Below are 23,930 nucleotides of genomic sequence, written 5' to 3' on the forward strand. Positions count from 1 at the left end.
AACACGAAACCTGACGAACAAAAACAAGAACACAATGCAGAATGATGCTTCATGCAGCCACTTCAGAAAGAGCCTGAGACGGGAAACGTCTGAATCTGAGTGTGTCAGTTCCTGCTGCACATCACACGTGTGATGGAAATCTGCAATGTGAAATTTTACATCCTCACAGCTGACTCTGAACTTTTATTTTGTATTCTTCAGAGAGTATACTGTGTTTGGAGGTGGGGTCATGTGTGGAGCTCAGAGTTTGATCTTCGCTCTGTCTGAGAAAGCATCTGGGGACAGTTTGGAGTTTCAGAGACATCCTCATGTGGCTGTAGAACTCGTGGACGAGAAAAGATTCCGATGCGTCATGACAAGTTAACGTTTCAGGGTCCAACAGGAAGTGAGTGTGCATAAACGTGGCCACAGACCATCGATCAGGCAACCACAAGTGACTGACAGTTTATAAGTGGGTGGGGCTTCAGTCAGAGATCTCCAGGTTTTACACATCAGTGCTCTTCTGGACCAGGGGTCTCAAACTTTAATGAGCTGTGGGCCACTCCTGGCACCGTCATCTCATTGGAGGGCCACTTTAGCGTTCAGGTATTAAAAAAGAAACAAAGAAACAAACAAGAAAACACCCACAAATATTTCTGAAAATGTAATATTTTGTTTGTTTGTTTTTTAATTTCAGATAGTGTATAACAAGACAAAACTGCAAACGTGAACACAGATTCTTTTCCTCACTCTTAACTAACTAAAGCCTTTCATTGAACTACCAAATAAACACAATGGTCCTGTCTTTCTGGCCAGACACGTGGCAGCACTTCTGCTATCATTTTGTTCGTATTTAACAAAATAAAAATGCAGACATAAGTGTACACATTAGTTTTTGACTGTCTCACTGAACTAACATAGTCAATCTCTTAGTATGTTTGCACTCTCTGCTCATATTGCCTTCATATTAAATCATTTTTGGCTTTTTAAAGAACTTATTTTAACATTACACTTAACAACAAACAAATCCTCCCTAACAGAAAAAAACTGCATTATATTTCTTCACGTCAATATACGGACACCCCTGTTCTGGACGCTTCGACATAAAATGGGCAACTTGCGATCGTCGGTCACGTGATTCGTGATGTCACCTGACCGAGATTCTAGCTTTTATTCAGTGATTTTAAAATAGGATACTGTCAGAACATTGTTCTCTTTCAGAAACACATCCGAGTTGTTATTTACTGAGAGGAGACCATAGTGTTTCAGTGTTTCACGTCCCCTTTAATGTGTGTTTGTATGTCTGTACATCTGTCATTTAGATACCATTCCTGCTCTGTGGTTCTGGCTGCAGTGCAGATGATGTCATCATGTATGTTGCCACAGATGTTTTACCTGCTGAAACATCTGTTTGAGTCCCTGAGAACATGAGCAGGCTGAACTCAGGGTGGACGAGGCGGTTTCCTAAAACCAACTTCAGAATTGGTTCACTTCAACTCGAGTGCTTAAGTCGTTGAGCGGGATCAAACCCATGGTCCTGCTCTGGGTTCTTCAGGTTTGAGGCTCGGGGTGGAGCTTACAGGTGAACAGAGTCCATGCTGGAGCTGAATCATTTTTCCTAAACTCTGCTGCACAACGGATGAATTCAGCACCATAAAAAACACCACGACAAACAAGCTCACAGAGTCGTTGAGCTTGTGAATAGAAGGCACTTGCAAAGCTGCGTCCTCTGAGGTCTGATCTCCGATCAGCCATTTGCTGCTCTGCTCTGACAGGATGTCTGCTTCAATCTTCCGTCGGTGAGTCAGCGAACCTTTCACACCTCCACCTCCTGACGGCCCCCTTGCGCAGCGTCACCTGCCATCATCACGGTGATGTCAAAGCAGGTCTCCATCATGAGACGGGACTTGCACAGGTTGACGCAGTACTCCAGCTCCCCCGTGGCCTGAGCCAGAGCCTCTAGGTACTCCTGGGACTCGCAGTCCAGGTCCTGGTCCACGTCAACTGCAAACACGGAGAAAGCGGTTAGCTATTTAGATGCATGCGGGCCGATGTTTGTACCATGACATCACCACGCTGCCTCAGCTGCTCGTGCACAGCATCTCTGAATGCTTGGCCCGGTCAGTTAAGTTCAGTTAATGACAAACACATGAAGCTGAACTCTGAGGTTTCTGTGGTTCATCATCACAGAAATATCGCAGCCGGTCACTGATGGCTTTCTAAACGGTGAGTAATCTATTATATGCGTGCCAGCTCCCTCCCGCTGCAGCTCATACTCACACTCTCCACTCCACCTGCTCGGGTGGAGCATCAGCCAGCTCTTGGCCTCCTCCAGCTCCGCCTTCAGCCTGTCGTGTTTGCTCTTCAGCTCTTGGATCTGCTGCTGCCGCTTCTCCAGCATCCTCAACCGGGCATTGAAGTAGAGCAGACCCTGAGGAGCGAGCACACAGTCAGAGCCTCGAACTGCACACACCGGCTGGTAGGGGTGTGGACGATGACAAGGAAGAGGAGGGGGGATTAGCACGAGGCTTCGAGACTCCAGCCTGTGTCTGGCTTTAATTAGGAGTCAGTGCAGTGCTAATCTGTGATCAGAGGAGGATTAAGGACAACTGAGGACAAGCAGGTGACAGAGAGGTGGTTCAGACCTGCGCTTCATTACAGCTGCCCCTCAGAGAGCTTTATTCTGAAAATCCTGGGATGTTTCTGTTGTGAAAGTCTGTAAATGTGGGCAGCTGAGCAGTAATAAAAGAGTTGATCATCCAGATGATAAGTGACCTGAACATTAACTGTGTGTTTATGTTTCATTTGCAGCAGCTTCTCTGTGACACGCAGCCAAAAAGGCCAGATTCTCAGGTGAAGTCAGACTGACTGACTCCAGTTAGACCATCACAAATTGTTCATGTGGGGCCATGACACAGGCGTGACCAACCTCAGTGAGGCCCATGGGAGGGGAAACCAGTGAAACCAGCGAGTTGCTGATGTAAAGCCAACTCAGGTCTCCGTGTCAGCAGCAAGAAAGCCTTGTTTCATTTGGAGCTACAGGACAAGTTGGGATTTGAGGAAAACATGCAGGTGTAAAATACACATGAACAGATGCAGCAGGACAGGAAGCACCTCCGACAGGTGAAGCGAGCAGAATGAATCCAGTGTGAACAGGTAAACACAAAAAGCATGACAGGCACAGTGTGTGAGACAAAAGTTTGAGCACAGACAAGCGACACCACACGGCCTCCATGTTGGCGTCTCTACACCGGCCGCCAGTCAGACCGGCACCCTCTCTGACCTTTAACCCTGCACTCTCCGGTGGGATCACAGAGGTCCTCCACACCAGGGCCGGTTCGAGTTTCATGTCATGGATGGTTTGTTTGGAGGAATGTAGGAATGAACGTGTAAAGGACAACTCACCTTCTCAACATCGTGGAACGTCTGCTGGGACACAAATAGAATAGAATAGAATAGAATAAACCTTTATTATCCCACGGATGAGAAATTTTGGTGTTACACAGCTCTTACAGCAAGGAAAAATAAAATATAAAAGGAAGACACAAGGTGGTCCTATAAACATAAGCAACCGAAGTCCATATATACAGGTAACAATGTACAGAATATGTATAGAAAAATTGAAAAATTGTACAGTGATATGTATAAAAAAAAACAGAGAGAAGCCAATTATTCACCGAGCAGTGCTCCGGATATGAAAAGCACGTCACCTTCCTCTAATTGAAAATAAATCAGAGCCCGACAGGCCGCTCTGCCGAGGGTTAATGACCCGTTAACACTGAGAGAGGCGGCTGTCACAGAGACCAGACAAGCATCCCCCCCCACGGTCTGCTTTATATATGTGATTTGGATAAAAATATAAAAAGCTCCTCTGAGTGCGCTCAGACTGAGGCTGAGGGTCCAGATGAAACTCCACCTGCTTCAGGAGGCTGTGTTTGAGTCATTCTTGTCAGTGCATCGCAGAGAAGCGGAGGGTTCTAACACGACCTCCACGTGAGGGGACTAAACCAGCATGCTGTGATGCTGAATGGCATGTGAGCAGCACGTCATTATTTAACCACCACCTACTGGTCAGGTGGAGGACTCACCTCAGATCCCATCAGCGCCTCCTTCCTCTTCTGCACACACTCAACGTTGTCGATCTCATACACCTTTATCTCAAACTGCTCCTTCAGGGTGCCGCCCAGCGGCGGCAGGTCCACCCACTGACCACCCAGCTTCCTGCCCAGGGAGGAGGTGTCCGGCAGGGGGGCAGGGATTAGCCGCCGCCGCAGGAACCCTGCAGGTGGAAAAGGAAAGAGATGAAATAACTCATGATCAGTAAATGCAGCAGACTGTGTGTCAGGTAAAGTTCACAGGGCTAGGGGTGCAGGTGTTTCCAGCTGTGGAAGCTAACATCAGGGCCCTGCATTCGGAGACTGGTGTTTGAATGCTCACTGAACAGCTTCAACACAGCCAGCTGACTCGCTCAGTTAAAGCTGCAGTCAGCGAGGAAGTTAGTCACACCTGTGCTCTGAGCAGGTACCTGAGTCAGTGTCAAGGAGCCAGTGATGTCATTAAAAAGACAGCCAATAGCACTCAATAACAGGCAGGACTATCAAGGCTGTAACGCAGCTGCACCACATGGCCTTAAACCAGACCTGGGCATTTCACGGGCCGTGGCCCATGTCAGCCCAGGTTGGCCCACATCAGCCCATGTGAACCTTCCTGTCCAGCCCGTGTGACTTTCACTGATGTACAGATGCATGTGCAGGTAAATGTTTACTGACCAATCTGTGATGCTGCGTTTTTAACAAGGCCCGGACTAAAAACTCTTTATTCACTGAAGTCAAAGGAAAAGCTGTAAGCTCAGTCTGTGGTGTCGTGTTCAAGAACCATATTTTAAATCAGCACTGTAGCTGGGCATGCACAAACTACAAGAACGTGTGTAATGAAGGGCACAGACTGGTGACTGTACAGGGAGTGCAGAATTATTAGGCAAATGAGTATTTTGTCCACATCATCCTCTTCATGCATGTTGTCTTACTCCAAGCTGTATAGGCTCGAAAGCCTACTACCAATTAAGCATATTAGGTGATGTGCATCTCTGTAATGAGAAGGGGTGTGGTCTAATGACATCAACATCCTATATCAGGTGTGCATAATTATTAGGCAACGTCCTTTCCTTTGGCAAAATGGGTCAAAAGAAGGACTTGACAGGCTCAGAAAAGTCAAAAATAGTGAGATATCTTGCAGAGGGATGCAGCAGTCTCAAAATTGCAAAGCTTCTGAAGCGTGATCATCGAACAATCAAGCGTTTCATTCAAAATAGTCAACAGGGTCGCAAGAAGCGTGTGGAAAAACCAAGGCGCAAAATAACTGCCCATGAACTGAGAAAAGTCAAGCGTGCAGCTGCCAAGATGCCACTTGCCACCAGTTTGGCCATATTTCAGAGCTGCAACATCACTGGAGTGCCCAAAAGCACAAGGTGTGCAATACTCAGAGACATGGCCAAGGTAAGAAAGGCTGAAAGACAACCACCACTGAACAAGACACACGCACTGAAATGTGTCTTAAACTGCTCCTTTGACTGTGCAAGACATTATTAAACAATAAGTAAAGAGTCAAATATCAGCCAGCTGTCGAGTCTTATCCTTTATTTACTTTGAATCTGTCCACATTGGCAGTGGCGTGTCCAGCGGGGTGGCCTGGGGGGGCACAGGCCACCCCCCCAACCAGACTGGCCACCCCAGGTGCCACCCCAAAGGCAAAACAATAAAATTCAATCAAATATCAAATGTACGATTATGTTTTCACGGTGAAGCTCAGATATCCGAGTGTAAGTGAATGCAGCATCGGCTTCTGCGCTATGCGCATCACGTTAGCAAAGGTAGGAGAGCCAAGCACGAAAGACGGCACTGCAGGAAACAATTTTTCGGTGAAAGAAAATGAGGACAGAATAAATGTCCCGGTAAGTAATATTAAGTTTGTTGAGTTTAGTAAACTTCGGTGAAATTAGAATACCAAGGAAAAAATAACACTTAAAGAATTATTGCAGCCGTCAAATATTTCAGACAGTATGCTACTGAGGGGAGCTAACATAAGAGTTATGCGTTATAAGATATAATCTAAGTCGTAACATTGCTGTATGGAGCTGCAGATTTGGAGATGTTCTTACTGAATCATCAGAGCTGAACAGGTGATGGAGAAACAGGTTTACCTTTTAGGTGACATGAATGAGTTGAAGTTATGAACTGTTTCTGAGAGACAAATAACACCAGGATCCTTTTTTTATGTAGCTGACAGCTGGTAACTGTGCAGGGGCGGGTCTAGGAAAGTTTTGCCAGGGGGGCAGGTAGGGCATTAACAGGAAAGGTGGGGCACAAGGAAATACTTTTCTTTCTTATTCTCATTTAAAATATCTAGCTTTTATTAAATAATTATCTAAATCTTACAACCAAAGTTTTTATCTGATGTAAAATGTATAGAAATCATACATATACCAACAAGACAGTGTACATATGGAAAAGATATATATAAATTTTATAAAGTTTGTATCTGTCGTGTGTGAAACTTGTATGAAAAGCATGCAAGAGTAAAAACAGATATAAGATCCCATGAAAGATTATATAATGAATCTTGTATGTTTTGGATACTAAAACAATATATGAAAGTAATAAGAAAGTGGCCACTTTCATGAGTAAAGTTTTTACTATTTCTTTTCCATATGGGCACTGTCATAACAGCATTTGTTTTCATTCAAAGTCTTTATGGCTTTAATACCTGGTGGGCCGGTTTGTAGTCAAAATGCCCGATTTTCTGTCCCAGTCCAGCCCTGCAGGTTAATACTGGCAGTGTCACCATGCCAGCTGACTGTATTTCATCATGAGGCAGTGTTGCTCTTGATCAATATTACCAAAGTTTACCATAAGGCAGCATAGAAAGTATTTACTTGCTTTCAGGTTTTATTCAAATGTTAGTCTTTTCATTTGTTTCCACACTTTTTTCCTGTTTCAAAATCAAACACCAGTTTGTGAGAAGATTGTATTGTATTATAGGATTGTTGAATTATGGTTAATGGTTGGTAGAATTTTTTTAAACATTATCTGCCAATTACATCTGCCACCCTTCTCCAAATCTGTGCCCCTACCTGGCCCCCCCAACAAAAATTTTCTAGACACGCCACTGCACATTGGCCATAAAAACACTTTTATGTGTAATATGTGACGGTGCCTTTAAATGCCAGCAGCAGGTGGTGATGGACCTGAAGTCACAGCTGGAACATAAACGCTCGCCAAACGCTAACAGAAAGCTGTTTGTCTGTTGTGAGGCGAGCCTAGGGATGGGTATTGATAAGATTTTAACGATTCCGATTCCATTTTCAATTCTGTTTAACGATTCGATTCTTTATCGATTCTCTTATCGATTCTTATTTTTAAAAAAGGAGAACACTAAGGTCGATTAGCTTAAAACTTTGTTTTATATCTTCTCTTTGAACAAGATAGAAATTTAGGAGTAACATGGCCTTACAAACCCAATAGTGAGATCTTAAGAGATCCACAGCCTACGGCTCTTCAATGGGGTGCCACAGGGTCCCCAGGAAAAAAATGTAAATGTAAAATAATAAAATAAACATTCTTCTGTAGCAATAACAAAGTGTAACATAAATTATTCTGTAGCAATTACACAAGAATATCCAGTAATGTCCTGCCTACAATTAAACACGTTCACTTACCAAAGTGAAATCGGGGGCATCTGCTGTGGCAAATGGGTGCAAGACTTTTACCACAAACTCAGTCACTGCTCGGTGACATTCGTCTATCCTGGTCTGAAAGGAGACGCTACTGGTAGACTGCAGCGAGAACTGCCAGCATCTGAGCCAGCCAGACTCTGTCTTTGTCTCTCATCGTGGTCACCTAAATGCACAGTAATGGAAGGTTTTGTAATAAGGCCGATCGCGCTAACATAATATGCACTGTTAGTTGATTATTTATCTGCCGCATTAACAGGAGAGGACGTGCAAACGTTACCGCTGCTGCTGGGTTGAGATTCACGAGTCCGGAGCGGAATTAACAACACGACATTTATTTAAGGTCATCGTGTGTTTTGTGAGCAAATGCTTTTGCATATTCGTAGTGTTTCCTCCCTTAAATTAAATATCTACTTTGCAAGTATTCCAAGTTGCCCTGTTGTCATCCGTTCTCGTAAAGTATAACCAAACTTTTGAGTATTTGAGCCGCTTACACGCCGTGTTTCCTGCCAGGTAAGCGACGCTCCGCAACGTGGTGACGTCATTTGGGGCGACTGGAATCGATAAGGGAATCGTTTGCAAAAATGCCAAACAATTCCAAGGAATTGAAACAGTGGGAACTGGTTCTCAACAAGAACCGGGTTTCCATACCCATCCCTAGGCGAGCCAGTGAAATATCACAATAAGCTCAATAAAAAGTTGCTGATTTCAGCAGACAGCTTTAATTAGCCTTCTCTTCTTCTGTGGTGCTTCCTCCTCTGTCAACATCCATTAGAGCTGCTGATCAGGTTTTAAGGCCGCTGCTGTCCACCTGAAGACCTCACTCGTATTTTTAACGACTTTGTACACACGGCTGTCAAATTAGGTTCCCAAGTAAAAGCAGAAGCAGGCATGTGCTCCACAAACAAAAAACCGTTATGGCTTATTAAAAACATCCGGGCTCACTGATGAGGATTCAGACATGATGACAGATTGAGGAGGAGTGGGTGTGAAGGCTGTGGAGTTCTGTGGAGTGGATGGGAGGATGTGTGGGTGATAATTGGAGTTGGATATGTACACTGGGAATTGTCCTCATGAAACATTCATGAGGCAGAAATGAGGCGAGATCCACAGGCCAATGGCAGACAGATCACAAGAGTGCCGATTCCGTATGCATCAGGCCGCTGGCTCGCCTGCCGCACGAATTGCAATCGGCTGCTGGGAGCTGGGACGTGGCAGCGGCGTGCCACATGATGTGCGCCCATGTCAAGTTTTTGTACAAAGACACCGGCTGAGAGATAATTTCACATGATATCAAGGAGGAGAGCTGCCTTTGATAGATGCTCCCACAGCAGTAGCACCTGTACTCGGTGTGCTCAGCACTCATAGGAATATTGTAGCGAGCAGCCATCATCACACACTGATGGATGCTGGAAAAAGCCATAAATATGTTAATTCTTCAGCAGAGATGAGTTTTATTGCTCTTTCACTTTCTGAGTCGATGCACGGAGAAATAGTTGCTGAATATCAAATCTGAGATTTAAATTTTGGCCATCAGCTCTTATGATTTCACAGGTTATTTAAATAATATCACATTGTGATAGAAAAGCTTCCAAGTTCCTCTGCACGAGCCGCTGTTTCATAAAACCCATAAACCTTTCGTTTTGCGTTTCCATAACTGCTTAGATATACCATCCCTCGGAGAGCAAGGGCTCATTTAAGTCTATGTGAGCTGCTGTGAGGTTAACATGGGAGCGACCGGGACGGATCTGCTGACAGACACAAAGGGGGGAGGAGTGGCCAGACATTGGTGTTTATGTGGCCCTTGATGGAACAGCAGCTGACATACCACATCATGTTTACAGTAATAATGTTGGGCCAAAAAAAGGAAAAGCACTTATCTGCACTTATCTCACATACACACACACACACACACACACACACACACACACACACACACACACACACACACACACATACACACACACACACACACATCAAGCTACTTTTTGCACAATCCACTGTCATTGCTGCACTTTTCTATTGCACTGTTGTGCCTGCACTGTTGTGTCGGCACTGTTGTCTCTGTATCGTTCTCTTCTGTCTTTGTTTTGTTTTTTTGCACACTTGCACTTTATGTAGTCCTGTGTTGATTGTCTGTTTTATGTAGCACCATGGTCTTGGAGGAACGCTGTCTTGCTTCACTATGTACTGGCAATTGTCTTTATGGTTGGAATAACAATAAAGACAGTTGACTTGACTTGAAAAGACAATTTTAAAAAGACTTTAAAAAATCTTCAGCTTCCACTGAGCCTTAGAACTGAATTCATGTCATATTTAGGTGATGAGCTCATTATATGCGCTCTACATAGAATTCTATGATGAGTACAGAGAAGTCAACGAGTTAAAGATTTTTGTTCTTCAGATCTGATCACTGTAAAAAAGGGGCAGTGCTGCATGGAGCAGAACCTAAAGTGTTACCTGTGTTACATTACCCCATCTCTGGCGGCGGCATGCACTCACCGTTTCCTCTCTTCTTGGGCGATTTAGAAACTCGGCTCCTATTTGATGAGGATGCTCTGCTCTCGCTCATAGAGTCGTGTGCCGAGGAGGTGCTGCCGGTTGTCTCGCTGTCTCGGATCATGCTCTCGTAGCCGCTGCTGCCCCCGCTGTGGTAAAACAGGGCGGTGCGTCCCATGGCGGGGGGCAGCTCCCCACTCAGGATGCTACTGTTGTCACTGCCGTGCCCACTGCTGTAGCGCTGTGGCCTCCGAGGCGCTGTGATCTTGCTGTAAGGTGATGGCAATGGTGCGTTGAGGGGTGATCCAGTGATGCTACCAGTCCTGCTGCCAGGGATGTCGCTTCCAGCTCCACCACCAAACATCTTCCTTTGGCTACCTGAAACCAACTCGCTAATCCGGCTGTTGGCTGCCCTGCCGATGGTCTGCTTGGTGCCCATAATGGTGCCTTTTACTGTCTTGCCTCCGGTTCCAGAGCGAGATGGGGACTTGCCATTGGAAGGTAGGTTGGTGTTGCACCCAGCTACATTCTCTGGCAGTTTGGGGGAGGAGCTTGGGCTCTTCGAAGTGCTGGCAGACAACGTTCGAAGTTTCAGTCCACCAGAAGCTGCTCCTCTTGATCCGCTGCCACTGCGGACCTGCCACAGTTTGCTGGTTGCTGCAAAAACACCAGCTGGAACTTGGGACGGAAAGGCCGATGTGGAGGTGGATGCCGGATCACTGAGTCTTGGCACTGATCTGTTGGATCTGCCATTTCCTCCAGATGTAGCACCACTGTTTTCTCTGAACAGCTCAGGTTTGGACCCAGCTAAGGTTGGGCTGTCGCACCTTTCCAAAGACATTAGACTCCCAAAGTACCTGGAAGAATCTTTGGCTCCTTGCGTCTTCAGGCTTGAGGATGTCCTTGCAAAACTGTGTTCAGTTTTAAAGCTGGATGTCCTGTGGCTGAATGAACCAGCTCTGAGCTTGACATGCACTTCATCCTCTGAGGACTTTCCAGTGTTGCTGCTTGTTTTTAAGGCACTTGGAGACAGCACAATTCTTAATTTTTGTTCTTGACTCGACTGTCCAAACTTTGTGCTGCTTTTTTGTCCATTTGCCTTTTTTCCCAGGGATGAAAACCTCAGTGTACTGATCACTGAAGCAGCTTCTTGGGGGGTGGAAACGGTTCCTAGAGTTGTTGCGCCCCGAGTGAGTCGTGGCAATTTGATGAGAGTGTCTCCTCTCCTGCTGCTGGACTTCTCACAGCCATCAACAACCCTCTGGGCTGAAGAAGACATCTGCATCTTTGGTGGGCGAGGTACACTGTTGCTGTTCCCTCCGGACCTCTTGGAGGAAACATTAGTCACGCCACTTCTTGTTGGCTTACTTGCAGAAAGAAACTCCGCCTCTCTGGTATCACAATAACTGCTTCGCTGAAGCAAAACATCATCCTGCCTGCCTTCCTGTCTGCTGCAGCCCACAGCTGCAGATGAGGTAGGCTTGGTTTTCCTGGGAAGACTGGAATGGGTGGCATGGCGGGGAATCTGTGTTGACACTGATGTGTTCAGGGTATTGGCTTTCACCTTCAGAGAGCCTTTTAGAGATGCTTTGGCTGACTCGGGGGAAGGAGGGCACTTAGTAAAAGATGGTTTGTTTGGGCTAGCAGGGTCGCTTTCCAGCTCTGAGAAACAGACACCGCTGTCATTTAAGGAGCTCCTAATGCCATGCTGTAAGAACGGCTGTTTATGGAATATACATGGTGAGCTCAGCAGGGTGGCATTGTCCATTGTTTTATCCCTCAAGTAAAGCCTGCTTTGTGAATGAATACCATCACCTTCAGCTGATTCACAAAGCCATGAGCCAACAGACGGCTGCTTTTTGTTGTGGGAAAGCAAACCTTGTTGGTGTTCGGTGCCAACATCAGTGCCTGGTCCCACAGCTCCTTGTAGAGAGGTGTAAGCATCATATTCATCATTAATACTACTGATGATGCTGACCGGGCGAGAGCCAGCAGCTAAAGTCTGTGGAAAGCAGTCGGTGTTAAAGCTGAGGAGGTTGGAGGGACGGCCATTATCTGGGACAAGGCTGTGCGGGAGCTCCTCTATAACTGTGAACACGAGCTCGTCCTCTCCATTCAACTCCACGGGCTGCTGCAGAGTGATTGTGGTCCTCAGAAAGTCTCCGTCCAGGCATCGTCCTAACAGAGAGGCCCGGAGGTTGTTCACCTCTGTGGGGTACCTGCTTGTGTGAGCAGCTCCATCTGTGTTTAGGTTAGGGCTTATAGATTTGGGTGGCTGGTCTTGCCTCATTGCTTGTTCACTTATACTGACAGGGGGAGTCCTGCCAAGAGCCTCCTTAGGCCGAGGTGCCGTCCTCGTTGTCCTGGGTAAGGACGGTGAGGCCAGTGGCTTGGGTACAGCTCCTCTGAGGTAGACTTTCTCTCGAACTACAGGCTCTGAGTCATGGGTTGGAGCCCCCCCTGACTTTACCACACATGGCTGAACGGGGGTGCCTGAAAGCTTCTCTCCATCTGCACTCGTCCTTTTGGACGTCTCGATGAAGCCACCAGCTGAAGGTAGTTTGGGCTGATCCTGATCTGATTTGTCTATGCATGTTGTCAGTGTGCTTTCTGAGAACATGTGGGACGAGTTCTTCTCAGATTTGGGTGGAGACGTTGCCTCTGTGGGTTTAAGAGGGCCACTCTGAGCCTTCAGCGCTACTGATTTCTTCTCTGTGCCGAACTTGGCTGGGCCCTCGCTGCCATCAATGCAGTCGAGTCTCTCCTGTAGTTCTGCAAACGTGTTACACTTAAAGTGGTCACCGTCGGACTTGGGTGCATCTTTGACTCGCTTTTTGTTCAGGGACGGAATAATGGGAACGAAGGAAGGCGGACCCTCGTTGTCGCTCAGCTCTCGGTCTGAGATTGCCTTCCCTCCCGGCCCAACGTAGATGACAGTGTCACAGGAGTGCTCACTGCTGGAGGAATAGTCGGGATCACTCGAGAGTAGCAGCGGAACATCCGGGTCGAGGGCCACGGTCAGAGGGTGGAAGGGTCGAAGACGAGGAGGCCGACAGGATGGGCCTTCCTCACAGGAGCTCTCCCCTCCAGATGAGCTGGAGGCATGCTGCGAATAAAAGAGAAATAATACAGAATTAACCTCCTAAAGAGAGCTGGAGCATGCAGCGATTAAACTGAAGGGAAATCATTACATGAGTGCCCATGCACTGTGTTACATTAAAATGAATGTGAGTGAGATGCACATGCTACTAACTCTGGATTGAAATCTTCAACATACAGTGTGTAAGTCTGCCTAATGAGGCTCATCTCAGCACACAAACGCCCATCCCTGTAGATACACTGGTATTGATTATCTATCAAACCATGATAGGAAAAGTCGGTGAATTATGACATTCTGAACTCATTAAAATAGATGTGAGGGGTTTATTGTTATTAGCCTCAAGAAATTAGTGAAAATTCATTTAGAGTCCAAAATGTTTGGAAATCCCAAAGAATGGTTTGAAGACTTTGATAACTTTTAAACCTCAGTTTGTCCTTTGAATTTGTTTTGCCTTCAGTGTTATAGATGTTTAATGTTCAGAGACAAAGACTTGAGATTTAAGTTTGAGGTGCAGTTTTCTGTGAACTTCAACCTAACAACAATCAGAACCTAATCAATCTCATCCACATGTGAGTAAATGGTTTCTGTATTGGTGATATAACATTTGGTGTTTTGCACACTGTACCAGAGATCCGTGACCTCCGCCACAACGAGCTCCAGAAAGAAAACCTGAATAAAGATGAAGCACCTTCGACTTCTTCTTCCTCATGCGGTGGATGCGATAGGCCAACTGCACCGTGGTCAACGTCTCCATGTAGCCCGCCGGGGAGTCGGAGATGTGAGCGATCATGGTGGTGCGGCAGTTGATGTTGCCCAAGGATTCGCGGAGCAGCATGGTGAGCTTGCTATCCCTGAATAATACATTAAAAAAATGCTTCGTTAGCTCAAAAAAAGGAAGACATGCTGCGGGCGTGAGAATCCCCACGGGGCCGCAGATACCATTCATTACACCGCACAACAGTTTGGCACAGATAGGCAAAAAGGAATAGGAACGAGCTCTCATTTCACATTAATGAAGTTCGCTTTGAACTACACGCCACATGTGATCCAGAGGCAGAGACAGACTGAAATGTTCATGAAACTCTGCCTTTGAAAAGACCTGGACTATCGCTACAGAAGACGGATCAAACACAGAATTTACATACAACAGTCTAAGCTTTTTCTCCTTTTTAACCCAACACGACTGAACTCCAGCCACCGACTGACCTAAAATATCACAAGTCCTCGTTTGGGGGTTTTCTTTGGTTCAACTTCCACTCACTAACTTCACTCATGTAAATGTGTGAAAAAAAATCTTATTAATGGATGTGACTGGAGCATCAAACAACTCAAGGGTTGCTTGTCATTAAAAAACATGAAAACATAAAGATATCAAAGATTCTTCCATCGACAGGCTTGTATGTTAGTCTTTGAAGTCTGTGGATGATAACTGATGAGATTCTTTGGTGCAGATATTCGCTCCATAAATAAAACACATGTGATGCTGATGGCTTCACAAACGAAAAGAAAAGGGGACGAAGGAGCGAGGTGAAAGTTCATCAATATAATTAAAAAATAGCATCCAGAAATAGGTATTAAACAGAAAAGACCAAATGTGAGGAGCAAAAAAGGACTGAACATCAGTTATCATTACTGTGACTTATTCATCAGCTTAAACAACCATTTAACACTGACTGAAAGCTCATTAAAGCTCACAGCTTGACCCCCACCCCCCTCACGGGGATCATTGGTCCATCTGTTGTTTGGCTGCTGTGACCTTTGACCCCATTGAGCTCATCAAAATGCCCGTACCTGTAGGGAACGTGCTTGGCTCCATTGGCAAGGGCGAGGATGACATTTCCCAGCGCCGAGAACGACAGACACTGACCCCCGCCCCCCTCTCGGGTCCTGCTGATGTCCGTCTCGCAGCTGCCCAAATCCAGGAGGTGAAGGCGACTCCGACTGGACACTGCCATGCAGATTGAGAGGGCTTTATAATGTATGACACTGCCTGCTTAACTGCTCATTAGTTCTGAGACAACAATCTATTCATTAGTCTATAGACAGAAACATAATCAATAGCTTTGGTAATAACTTATTGGCTGCTTTGAATCATTTATCAGGAACCAAGCAGCCATTAGGGTAAAGACATCTCTTCCTTATCTGTGAATGATAGGAATCATATAAAATGCCCGTGGGCTGTGTGCGAGCTGAAGTAAAGTCCTGCAGCAAATCTCAAGTCATCAGATCATACTTCCAATACATTACTAACCAAATGTAGAAACATATATACGCCTGCATGCATGTGCAAATGTTAAAGAAGCTTCATCTGAACACGTCCCAAATGCATCCCGCTAAGCTTCAGTATCAGTCTGATCCGCTCAGTTTAACTGCCTGCTCATTTCATTAATTCAGAGTAATGATGGCGAGAACCATTAACCGGCCACATCAGCAAGATTTAGAAAGTGCTGAGCGCCACTGAGTGGATGCTTTTCCACAGCTCTATAAACACTGCAGGATGCCAAGCCATCAGGGCTCGTTAGCCATGCAGATTTATTCCAGCATAAAAGCCCAATAACGGAGGAAGCGGCTCTGCTGACAGGTAGACGTGGGTGGAGGCAGCGTTAGTGTAGCTGCTCTGCTTGTAAACGCTCCTGTTGAGCATGTTAGCAATTCAACACCAAGCTAATTAGCAGCTACATGTTTGGAGTGTGGAAAAAAAGAGCTAACGACTAATTGAGCTGCCAAATTTTACAGCTGCATGGTCGCTAATGGGGGCTTTTATTCTTGTCCCGGGGTCAGAGCCTCTAACCTGCTGCTGCTCCAAGTCCTTGCTGAGCTGATGAGTCTGCAGCTGGAGTGTGTGTGCAGGTCTGTGTACTGCTGGGAGGTTTAAGGATTATCATATCTCGCTTCAGCTGAACCAAATAAGCCATTCAGACTTCATTTAGGGTTTTCAATGACATGCTGAGTACCAGTTTCTCTTCAAAGCGCCCTGCTTTTTCCCAGATCCACAGTTTGTATGGAATGAATTGCAACCTTGCCTTCACCTTCAGAAACTGTGAACATCTCAACAGGAAGGGAGACCAAACTCAGAGAGCTCCACCCAGCCTGAATCTCTCAGCCATTTCATCGGAGCATGTCCAGTTACTTGTCTGACACCGTGTCAGAAGTGAACCATGTAGAGCATTAGTCCATCATGTATCTGCTTAACCTGCCATCAGTGTTCTCTTTGGTTAGTCTCAGCCTTCAAAACGTGGAGTCCACAAACCAACAGGTGTCAGACGAGTGAGGTATATGTTCCTGATATACTATCAGTTCCCTCAGTGATCTCAAGTTTGAATTTTAAAGGGTTTAGGTTTTATTGCTTGAGGTTCTGCTTCCTGATAACAAACATACTGAAAAGAGGAAGAAGCTGCGAAACTGGTCCACAAATATGAGTAGAGTTTTAACGTCACAGCAACTTTTAATAATTCTGGCAAAATATCAGTTATGACCACGCACACACTCACTGGCTGCCTTGTTGCTCTTGTCCAGTCTCTCCTGGTAGAGGTGCAGGGTAAACAGGAAGTGGGAGTTCCTTCGGACTTCCTGGTTGTTCGGCATTTGGTTGCTCTTCCTCGCTGCCAGGGCGGCGTCCAGGAAGGATGCTGCTCGCTCGGCACTGCTCGCCCGAACCTCTATCTGGTTCTGCAGCTGATAGAAAGAGCTAATGAGATGCAGATAAGCTGGGACTGAGGTGGCTGCACAGAACAGAGGCATGCTTCACGGTGAAATGCTGCAGGCTAGCATGAAAGTCCATGTTTTCAGCTTCTGCTTGCAGGTGTACATGATGAAGATTAGGGATGGGTACCGGTGTCCGGTGCCATGATGGCACAGGTTCTGACATAAACTGTAGTAACCAGACCGAAAAGCAGCGCACATTTCGGTGCTTTATTTCGGTGCTTTTTTTTCCTGAGCTGTGATACACTTCTAGCCAATAATTTTACGTTTCCGAGGATAGTAGGCGGGCCCAGGTACGTACGTTCTTTTAGAGCAGAGCTACAGATTAAAAATGCCCAAGGCGAAGCGGTCAAAAGTCTGGCTGTACTTCACAGCAAAATATGCAAACTCAGCAGCCTGCAACAAGTGCTTTAAGCTGATACTGTCAAAGGAGGCAACACCTCAAATCCGATGAAACACCTGGCGACGCATAGTGTTTTTTTTTAAAAGCCCAGAAATGCGCCGTATGATAGCTTGCTGCGAGACCTCACACCGAGCGCATCTACTGTGCGTGGGTTGCCTGTTATCGGACCCGGAGTTAGCAATATCCCCCAAAAATCCCCGAAGAGGAGAGTCCTGGCCTCTAGCCCTGCCAGTGTAGTGAAATGATGACGGATGATGATGGCAGCAGCAGCCGTTCTTCTCTGCGTGAGTAGCTTAATGTTGTTCGTGTGTAATTTACGTTGAGTAGGCTAACCACGTTATTACATTAATGCATGTAAGGTGAACTAGCAAACAACATCATAGCTACATGCGGCTGTCTTCTTGTTTGATGGCAGATACTCCCTTCACCCTGGCCAAAAAGGCTAAAATGACCAAAGAAAAAGTGGAAAACAGTTAAACATGAGAGGTTTTGGACAAAGTTTGTGTTTTTTCCATTGATTAAGCACTGCTTCCAGCCAAGAGTGATACCATATATGCCCCATAGCTGCAGAAAAGGCTAACATTGTTATCTTTTTACAAAAAACCAGCTGAACATGAGAGGTTTTTGGACCAATTTTGTGTTCTCCATTCTTTAAGCACCGGTTTGAGCACCGTTTGAGCACCGGCACCGTTTCAAAAGTACCGATTTGGCACCGGTATCGGATAAAACCTAAACGATACCCATCCCTAATGAAGATCCTGCAGTAAGAAAGAGCTCTTCTTCTCTGTTCATATAAAGCCAACTTAGATTTATATATACACAGAGTCTGAGAGCTACCACAGGACAGGGGGAAGAGGATGGATGGATTCACATTCAGATTTCACTGAGCTATGACCCTGATGGAAGCTGTATTTATCCAATATTGATGTCTTTCTCCTGACTCAGTTTAACATCAGGCACGATTAAAACACATAGGCATCTTGCAATCAGGCGCAGACACTGCCAAGAGTTTACCCCATATTAGTCAGGCTCGGACTGAAACAAAGCTTTAAATCATTCTGCAGCACAGAAACCAGACTGTGATCATCTTCCTGCCATCTGCAGCTCTGTGATGTTCTTCTGGCTCAAAGTAGAAATCCTTCTTTACTCTTAGAGAGAAAATGAACGAGATAAAAGTTAAAGTAAGACAGAATGAGGTTTGATAAAGGAAAAAAAGGAAGGATGTCAGAATGAGAGGAGAAAAAGAGAAAGAAAATTAAAGTGAGCGCAGATAGAAGGAGCCCGGGGAGATAAAACAAACTGAACGAGTTGGAGGAGGAAGGTCAGGACTAATTGGACAGGTGTCAACAGTGAAGAAGTCTCTAGAGTGAACAGGAGTTCAGTGAGTAGGTCAGGAACAGACAAAGAGAAGGAAAGGAGGAGATGGCGAGGTCTTTTGGAAAGGGAACGGCATGAGTGGCCCGGATGACTGGATGAACATATTGGATATCATGTTGAGCTGTAATCATTAGTTATATATCATCTAATCACAGTCCTCGGTTTATATCAGAGGCCAGTTTGTGTGATTGGTTAAAAAGTGCTCAAAGTGCGAGTTGTTTCCTGTACCTGGGATCCACAGATGGGATCTTCTCTCAGCAACACAGCGGGGCCTGGTGCCTCCTGGTGCCCTGCCGCCGCCAGTTCGGCCAAGAGGTCGGTGAGCGTCTCCTCGCGGCCGGAGATCTCCACGGCCGACACTCTGACTGAGAAACAAGCTCCGGACTTTTCCTTCCGGTCCTCGATCACATTGAACAGCCAGGAGATCGCCGTTGGAGCCACACCCAGGCTCTGGGTGGAGCAGTCCCGACCAATCATGGTGTACGTCTTACCTGTGGAGGCAGGGTCAACTCAACAATCATGTGACTTTTCAGAATTATGTCTTTGTGTGTGTGGGTGGCGTATCATGTGTTTACCCAGGTGAGCATGCCCGAAGCAGAAGATGCAGCCGTCCGCGCCATTCACCACCGACTGGATGACCTCTGCCACCGTTCCTGAACACACTTCAGCCTAGAAGAGAGAAGCCAGCGATCACTTAGAGCACTGCCACTATCACAGCGCCTCATACATAACAATACACACAGTACAGTATTTTTGACAAGCTTTAGGTCAGAGATGTTGGAGCACTTGGTGTACCGAAGCCCGCTGCTGACATGCCAGCAACAGCATGGCAGGTATGTGACCTGCTGCAGGTAACCAGAGCAGGAAAAGTCATTTAGGACCAGCTGTGAGTGACAAAGTGAATCCTTCCCCATGTGGATGCCTTGACTTTAAAGCTGAGCTTACACACCTGAGAGGTGTCCTACAAAGGAAGTTAACATATCCAGGCTTCCTCTGAGTTAGCTAACTCAACTAAACCTGGAACCTCAGTCAGAGATCATGGGTCTCATCACTGTGGTTATCAACTTTCTCTGTTGTGGCTCTCTGCTCCCTGTGAGCTCCACCTTCTCCAATCAGAGACGATATCAGATGAGACGATGATAAAATCTAACAGTAAAATAGTCTTAAAGACAAAAGTGGCAGAAACTGGTTAATCTAGTGATTTGTGTCACACAGCAGTAAATTCAAGATATGAATGGCAGTGAATGATGTGTCTGGGTATGCTCAGTGCTGCTGTTTGTTTCTAAGGTGATGGCTGCACATATAACATTCATATCACACTGAAAGCAAGATGTAAATAAGAGAATTTGTAAAAATCTAGTGCTTCCAGATGATTTTAAACCAAATGAGTGTTCAGCGTTCATTACCATGGTGATTTAGGAGGTAAAAAAGAGACAGCTCAGTAAACGAAAGAAATCATCAGCAGGAATACATAAATGTGTAGAATTACAGGAAGAGTTCTGATAAAAACAATCAAACCAAAAATAGTTGTTGTATATCTATTACTTAATTACTTTGATGGAGATTGAGTATCTTGACTTTTCTAGTGCCTTAAATACAATGTAATGAACCGCTGATCTGTACCATAAGTCATCCTTGCGGGGCTTGTCGGAACTGTATGCGCAGTCGCACTAAGGACAGATGTGCTCAGAGGCATACCCCGTAATGTGTATGGAGCAGTCTGTCGCGGCAGGAATAAGTTGTACAAAGTCCATGTAAGTTACGATAATACTTTGATAAGTATGATAAGTGTGTTTCTAATGTAAGGTATGTTGCTGCGTTTGTATTGTGAGCTATCTGAAAACCTTTTTATTCTGTATTTACGTTACTTACATCCATGTGCTATTTTTTTTGGCAAGACATGTGTGTCATGCAAGCTAGCAGCACCCCATGAGAAACGGGCCGAAGTGTTTAAGTGTTTACCGGAGTTTTGCACCCTTGGCAAGCGGACTGAGGTATGTGATGAGAGGTGATCTGTTGTTATATTTTATTTAACTGAACTGTGTAATCCCTTGATGCTGTTTGAAGTAACCCCTTTTGTTTTATTTAATCTGTGACTGTATATCTCATAATTACTTGTTTGAACTTGCCTGAATTAACTTAAGCTCATTGTTGTTATTCCTCATTGTTATAGTTCAAAAAGTACTGTACGGGTATCAATTTTTTCTTATTTTATAGTTTTCATGGTGCTCAACGTCCAGAGAATGAGCCGTGTGTGGTGAGGAAATAAATGGCTGCACCCGTTAGAGACTCTTCTGTTGTTCTTGATGCCAAGGGGTGCTACAGTGAAACTCATCGCTGCCTTGCAGCCATCTACGCTCATCTTATTCTTTCGTCGAACTGTGAGTAAAGGAGTGTATCGCATCATCCAGAGACTGCTGGATCAGTAAAGGACTCAAAATAAGGACATTATAAATACAATGTCATGCACATCTGCATCTTGTAAGCTGTGTGAGCAAATGATCTTCAACATGGCAGTCTAAAGTAATGCAAGAAAGAAAGACCTCTTCTGTATTTAACACAGTAGCATGTAAACTTGTGATGCTGAATATCCCACATTTCTTACATCAGAATGTCGAAGACTGAATCTGGGCTTTATGCTATCAGTTGTACTTCTGTAAAAACTTAAGTGGCAAATTGTCTGATTTGATGGCATCATCAGTATTATTTGGGTTTTGTTGCCAGTCTGTGAGGTTAAAGGTGTAAATATCTAAGTTGAGTGTTAATAAGTTTGAAACCACCACTCAACCCATTTGAGTTCAGATATATACACTTAAAAGGGCAGGTGCAACAAGCCAAAAATAAAATTAATAATAATGTGGTCCCCCGTTGAAGAAATAGACAAATCTACAGAGGCACAACAGGCCAGGTCCAGCTCCAGAGAGCGAAGACTAACAGAAAAGGGGCAGGAGATGCATGAACAGGAGGCCAAGAAAAATGAAAGGTCATTTAGCAAGGCATATGAGTCCTGGAAGGAGTTAGCAAGAGGAGTTAGAACAAAGCTGAAAGGTTTCTTCTCAAACGAAGACCTTGTTAGAACACAAACGGACATTAAGGCTAAAGAAGCATTAGTACATGAACTGTATGAGCCTAGCCGACGTAATCATACTTCTACTCCAGATGTTGTCAAGAGAATGGATGCCTGTGTTGCCCTAACAACAGAAATTTGTGATCTCATTAGTAAACGACTAGAAGATATAGATAAGACTTTTAATGACAGGTTCGAGAAGGAGCGTGTAAGGATGATATTAAGTAAGGAGGAGTATGGATCTGTTTTTGGGAAAACTGAAACAGAAACAGTTATTTCAGAGCATTCAAAGGGCTCAGATTCATACTCTGGAGCCACATCTACGACTTCTAGCAAACGTGTGGATGCCGAAGCTGACCTTGCAGCTAAACTAGAACAGGCGAAGGCAATGCAACGAATACATGAACAGCAAGCCAAGTTGAGTAGCTTAGAGCATGAGTGGAAAATCAAGGAAGCACAAATGATTGCAGAAATGACAGCAAAGTTAGAGGAAGAGAGAACTAAACTGCAACAGCTACAGGCAGAAAATGAGGTAAAAGTAGCAGCAGCCAGAGTGAGAGCTTACAACAACTACAATGGATTGGAAAGCCTTAAGTATGAAGCAGATGACAAATCACAACTTGATAGCCAAATCATTGAATCTCAGAATCCATTGAATCCACAGGCTGAATCATTTCGACCGCAGTGTGCACCACCTGAGATTTTGCAAAAGCAACAGGAGGTCAGCTTAACACAGGAGCTTGCAAGCTTGTTCGTCTCCAACTGTCTGCCTGAACCTGAACCCACAGTGTTCACTGGTAACCCTTTAAAGTTTATAGACTGGAAGATATCCTTTATAGCATTGACTGGCCACAAACCCCTCCCCGCAGGCGAAAAAATGTTGTATTTGAAAAGTTATCTTGCAGGTGAGGCACGGAAGGCGGTCGAAGGATTCTTCTATCGAAACTCAGAAGATGCATATCAGGGTGCCTGGGAGATTCTTCAGGAGAGGTATGGAAGTTCATTTGTCGTCCACAAGGCTTTCAGGGATAAACTGATGAAATGGCCAAAAATAGCTCCCAATGACCCAGTAGCCCTCAGAGAGTTTTCAGATTTCCTTCAAAGTTGTGCCGAGGCCATCCCTCATGTTAAAGGGCTGGCAATTCTAAATGATTGTGAAGAAAATCATAAACTTCTCAAAAAACTGCCCGAATGGCTGGTACGCAGATGGGGTCGCGTTGTTGTGGATGAACTAGACAGATGTCAAGAGTATCCACCATTTGCTCATTTCACCAGATTTCTACAAAGGGAAGCTAGAATAGCCTGCAACCCCATTGCTTCTCCCTTCTTATTAACCACTAAAGTAACAGATGAAAGGCTTCCTAAGAGAAGCACTCTTAATTCTTACTCTCATGTATATATCTCATGTATATCTCATGCACATATCTTTCCACGTAGCACTTTTAATTCTTATCCCCACTTTTATTTTTTCCATGTCTATTTAAGTGTTATTTATGACACCATGTTTGCACTGAAGCACCGCAGCAATTTCCTAATGTTGTAAACCTGCTCAACATTTGGCAATAAACCCCATTCTGATTCTGATTCTGAGAACCAAGGCACTCAGCACCAATGCTCAAGCTAAGCACTCTGCAGGTAAACCAGGGACCTTAATTTCAAAGCCAAGACCACCATGCTTCGTCTGCAACGATGAAACACACGGTGTCGCCAAGTGCCCAACCTTTGCCACAAGGCTTCCTGATGAAAAGAGAGCTTTCATTCGTGAAAACCGTCTTTGCTTCGGCTGTTTAAGAAAGGGTCACACTAGTAAAGAATGCAAAAGAAGGCACACATGCACTATACAGTGGGGCAAAAAAGTATTTAGTCAGCCACCGATTGTGCAAGTTCCCCCACCTAAAATGATGACAGAGGTCAGTAATTTTCACCAGAGGTACACTTCAACTGTGAGAGACAGAATGTGAAAAAAAAAATCCATGAATCCACATGGTAGGATTTGTAAAGAATTTATTCGTAAATCAGGGTGGAAAATAAGTATTTGGTCAATAACAAAAATACAACTCAATGCTTTGTAACA

At 45.1% G+C, this 23,930-nt stretch overlaps 1 protein-coding gene across 3 annotated transcripts in view; it reads right to left on the bottom strand.

Annotated features, from left to right (window-relative positions):
• Positions 1-644: 644 nt before the first annotated feature.
• The window catches only part of LOC146652856 (kinesin-like protein KIF26A), a 59,666-nt gene continuing 36,380 nt past the window's right edge, over positions 645-23,930 (bottom strand). For 2 of the 3 annotated variants that reach the window (XM_085381391.1, XM_085381393.1), the window contains 10 exons: positions 19,365-19,458; positions 19,018-19,280; positions 16,799-16,982; positions 15,099-15,255; positions 13,996-14,158; positions 10,211-13,313; positions 4,068-4,258; positions 3,385-3,408; positions 2,260-2,410; positions 645-1,983 (listed from right to left, as the gene is read on the bottom strand). In XM_085381391.1, the coding sequence (XP_085237517.1) occupies positions 1,796-1,983; positions 2,260-2,410; positions 3,385-3,408; positions 4,068-4,258; positions 10,211-13,313; positions 13,996-14,158; positions 15,099-15,255; positions 16,799-16,982; positions 19,018-19,280; positions 19,365-19,458 (4,518 nt within the window). In that variant the 3' untranslated portion in view covers positions 645-1,795. The remainder of the gene's footprint in view (positions 1,984-2,259; positions 2,411-3,384; positions 3,409-4,067; positions 4,259-10,210; positions 13,314-13,995; positions 14,159-15,098; positions 15,256-16,798; positions 16,983-19,017; positions 19,281-19,364; positions 19,459-23,930) is intronic. The other variant, XM_085381392.1, reaches the window with a different exon arrangement.

The sequence above is a fragment of the Rhamphochromis longiceps genome, linkage group LG15, assembly GCF_057381845.1.
Source record: "Rhamphochromis longiceps isolate RC_006_pf linkage group LG15, R_longiceps_female_GT1.1, whole genome shotgun sequence".
Classification (NCBI taxonomy): Eukaryota; Metazoa; Chordata; class Actinopteri; order Cichliformes; family Cichlidae; genus Rhamphochromis; species Rhamphochromis longiceps.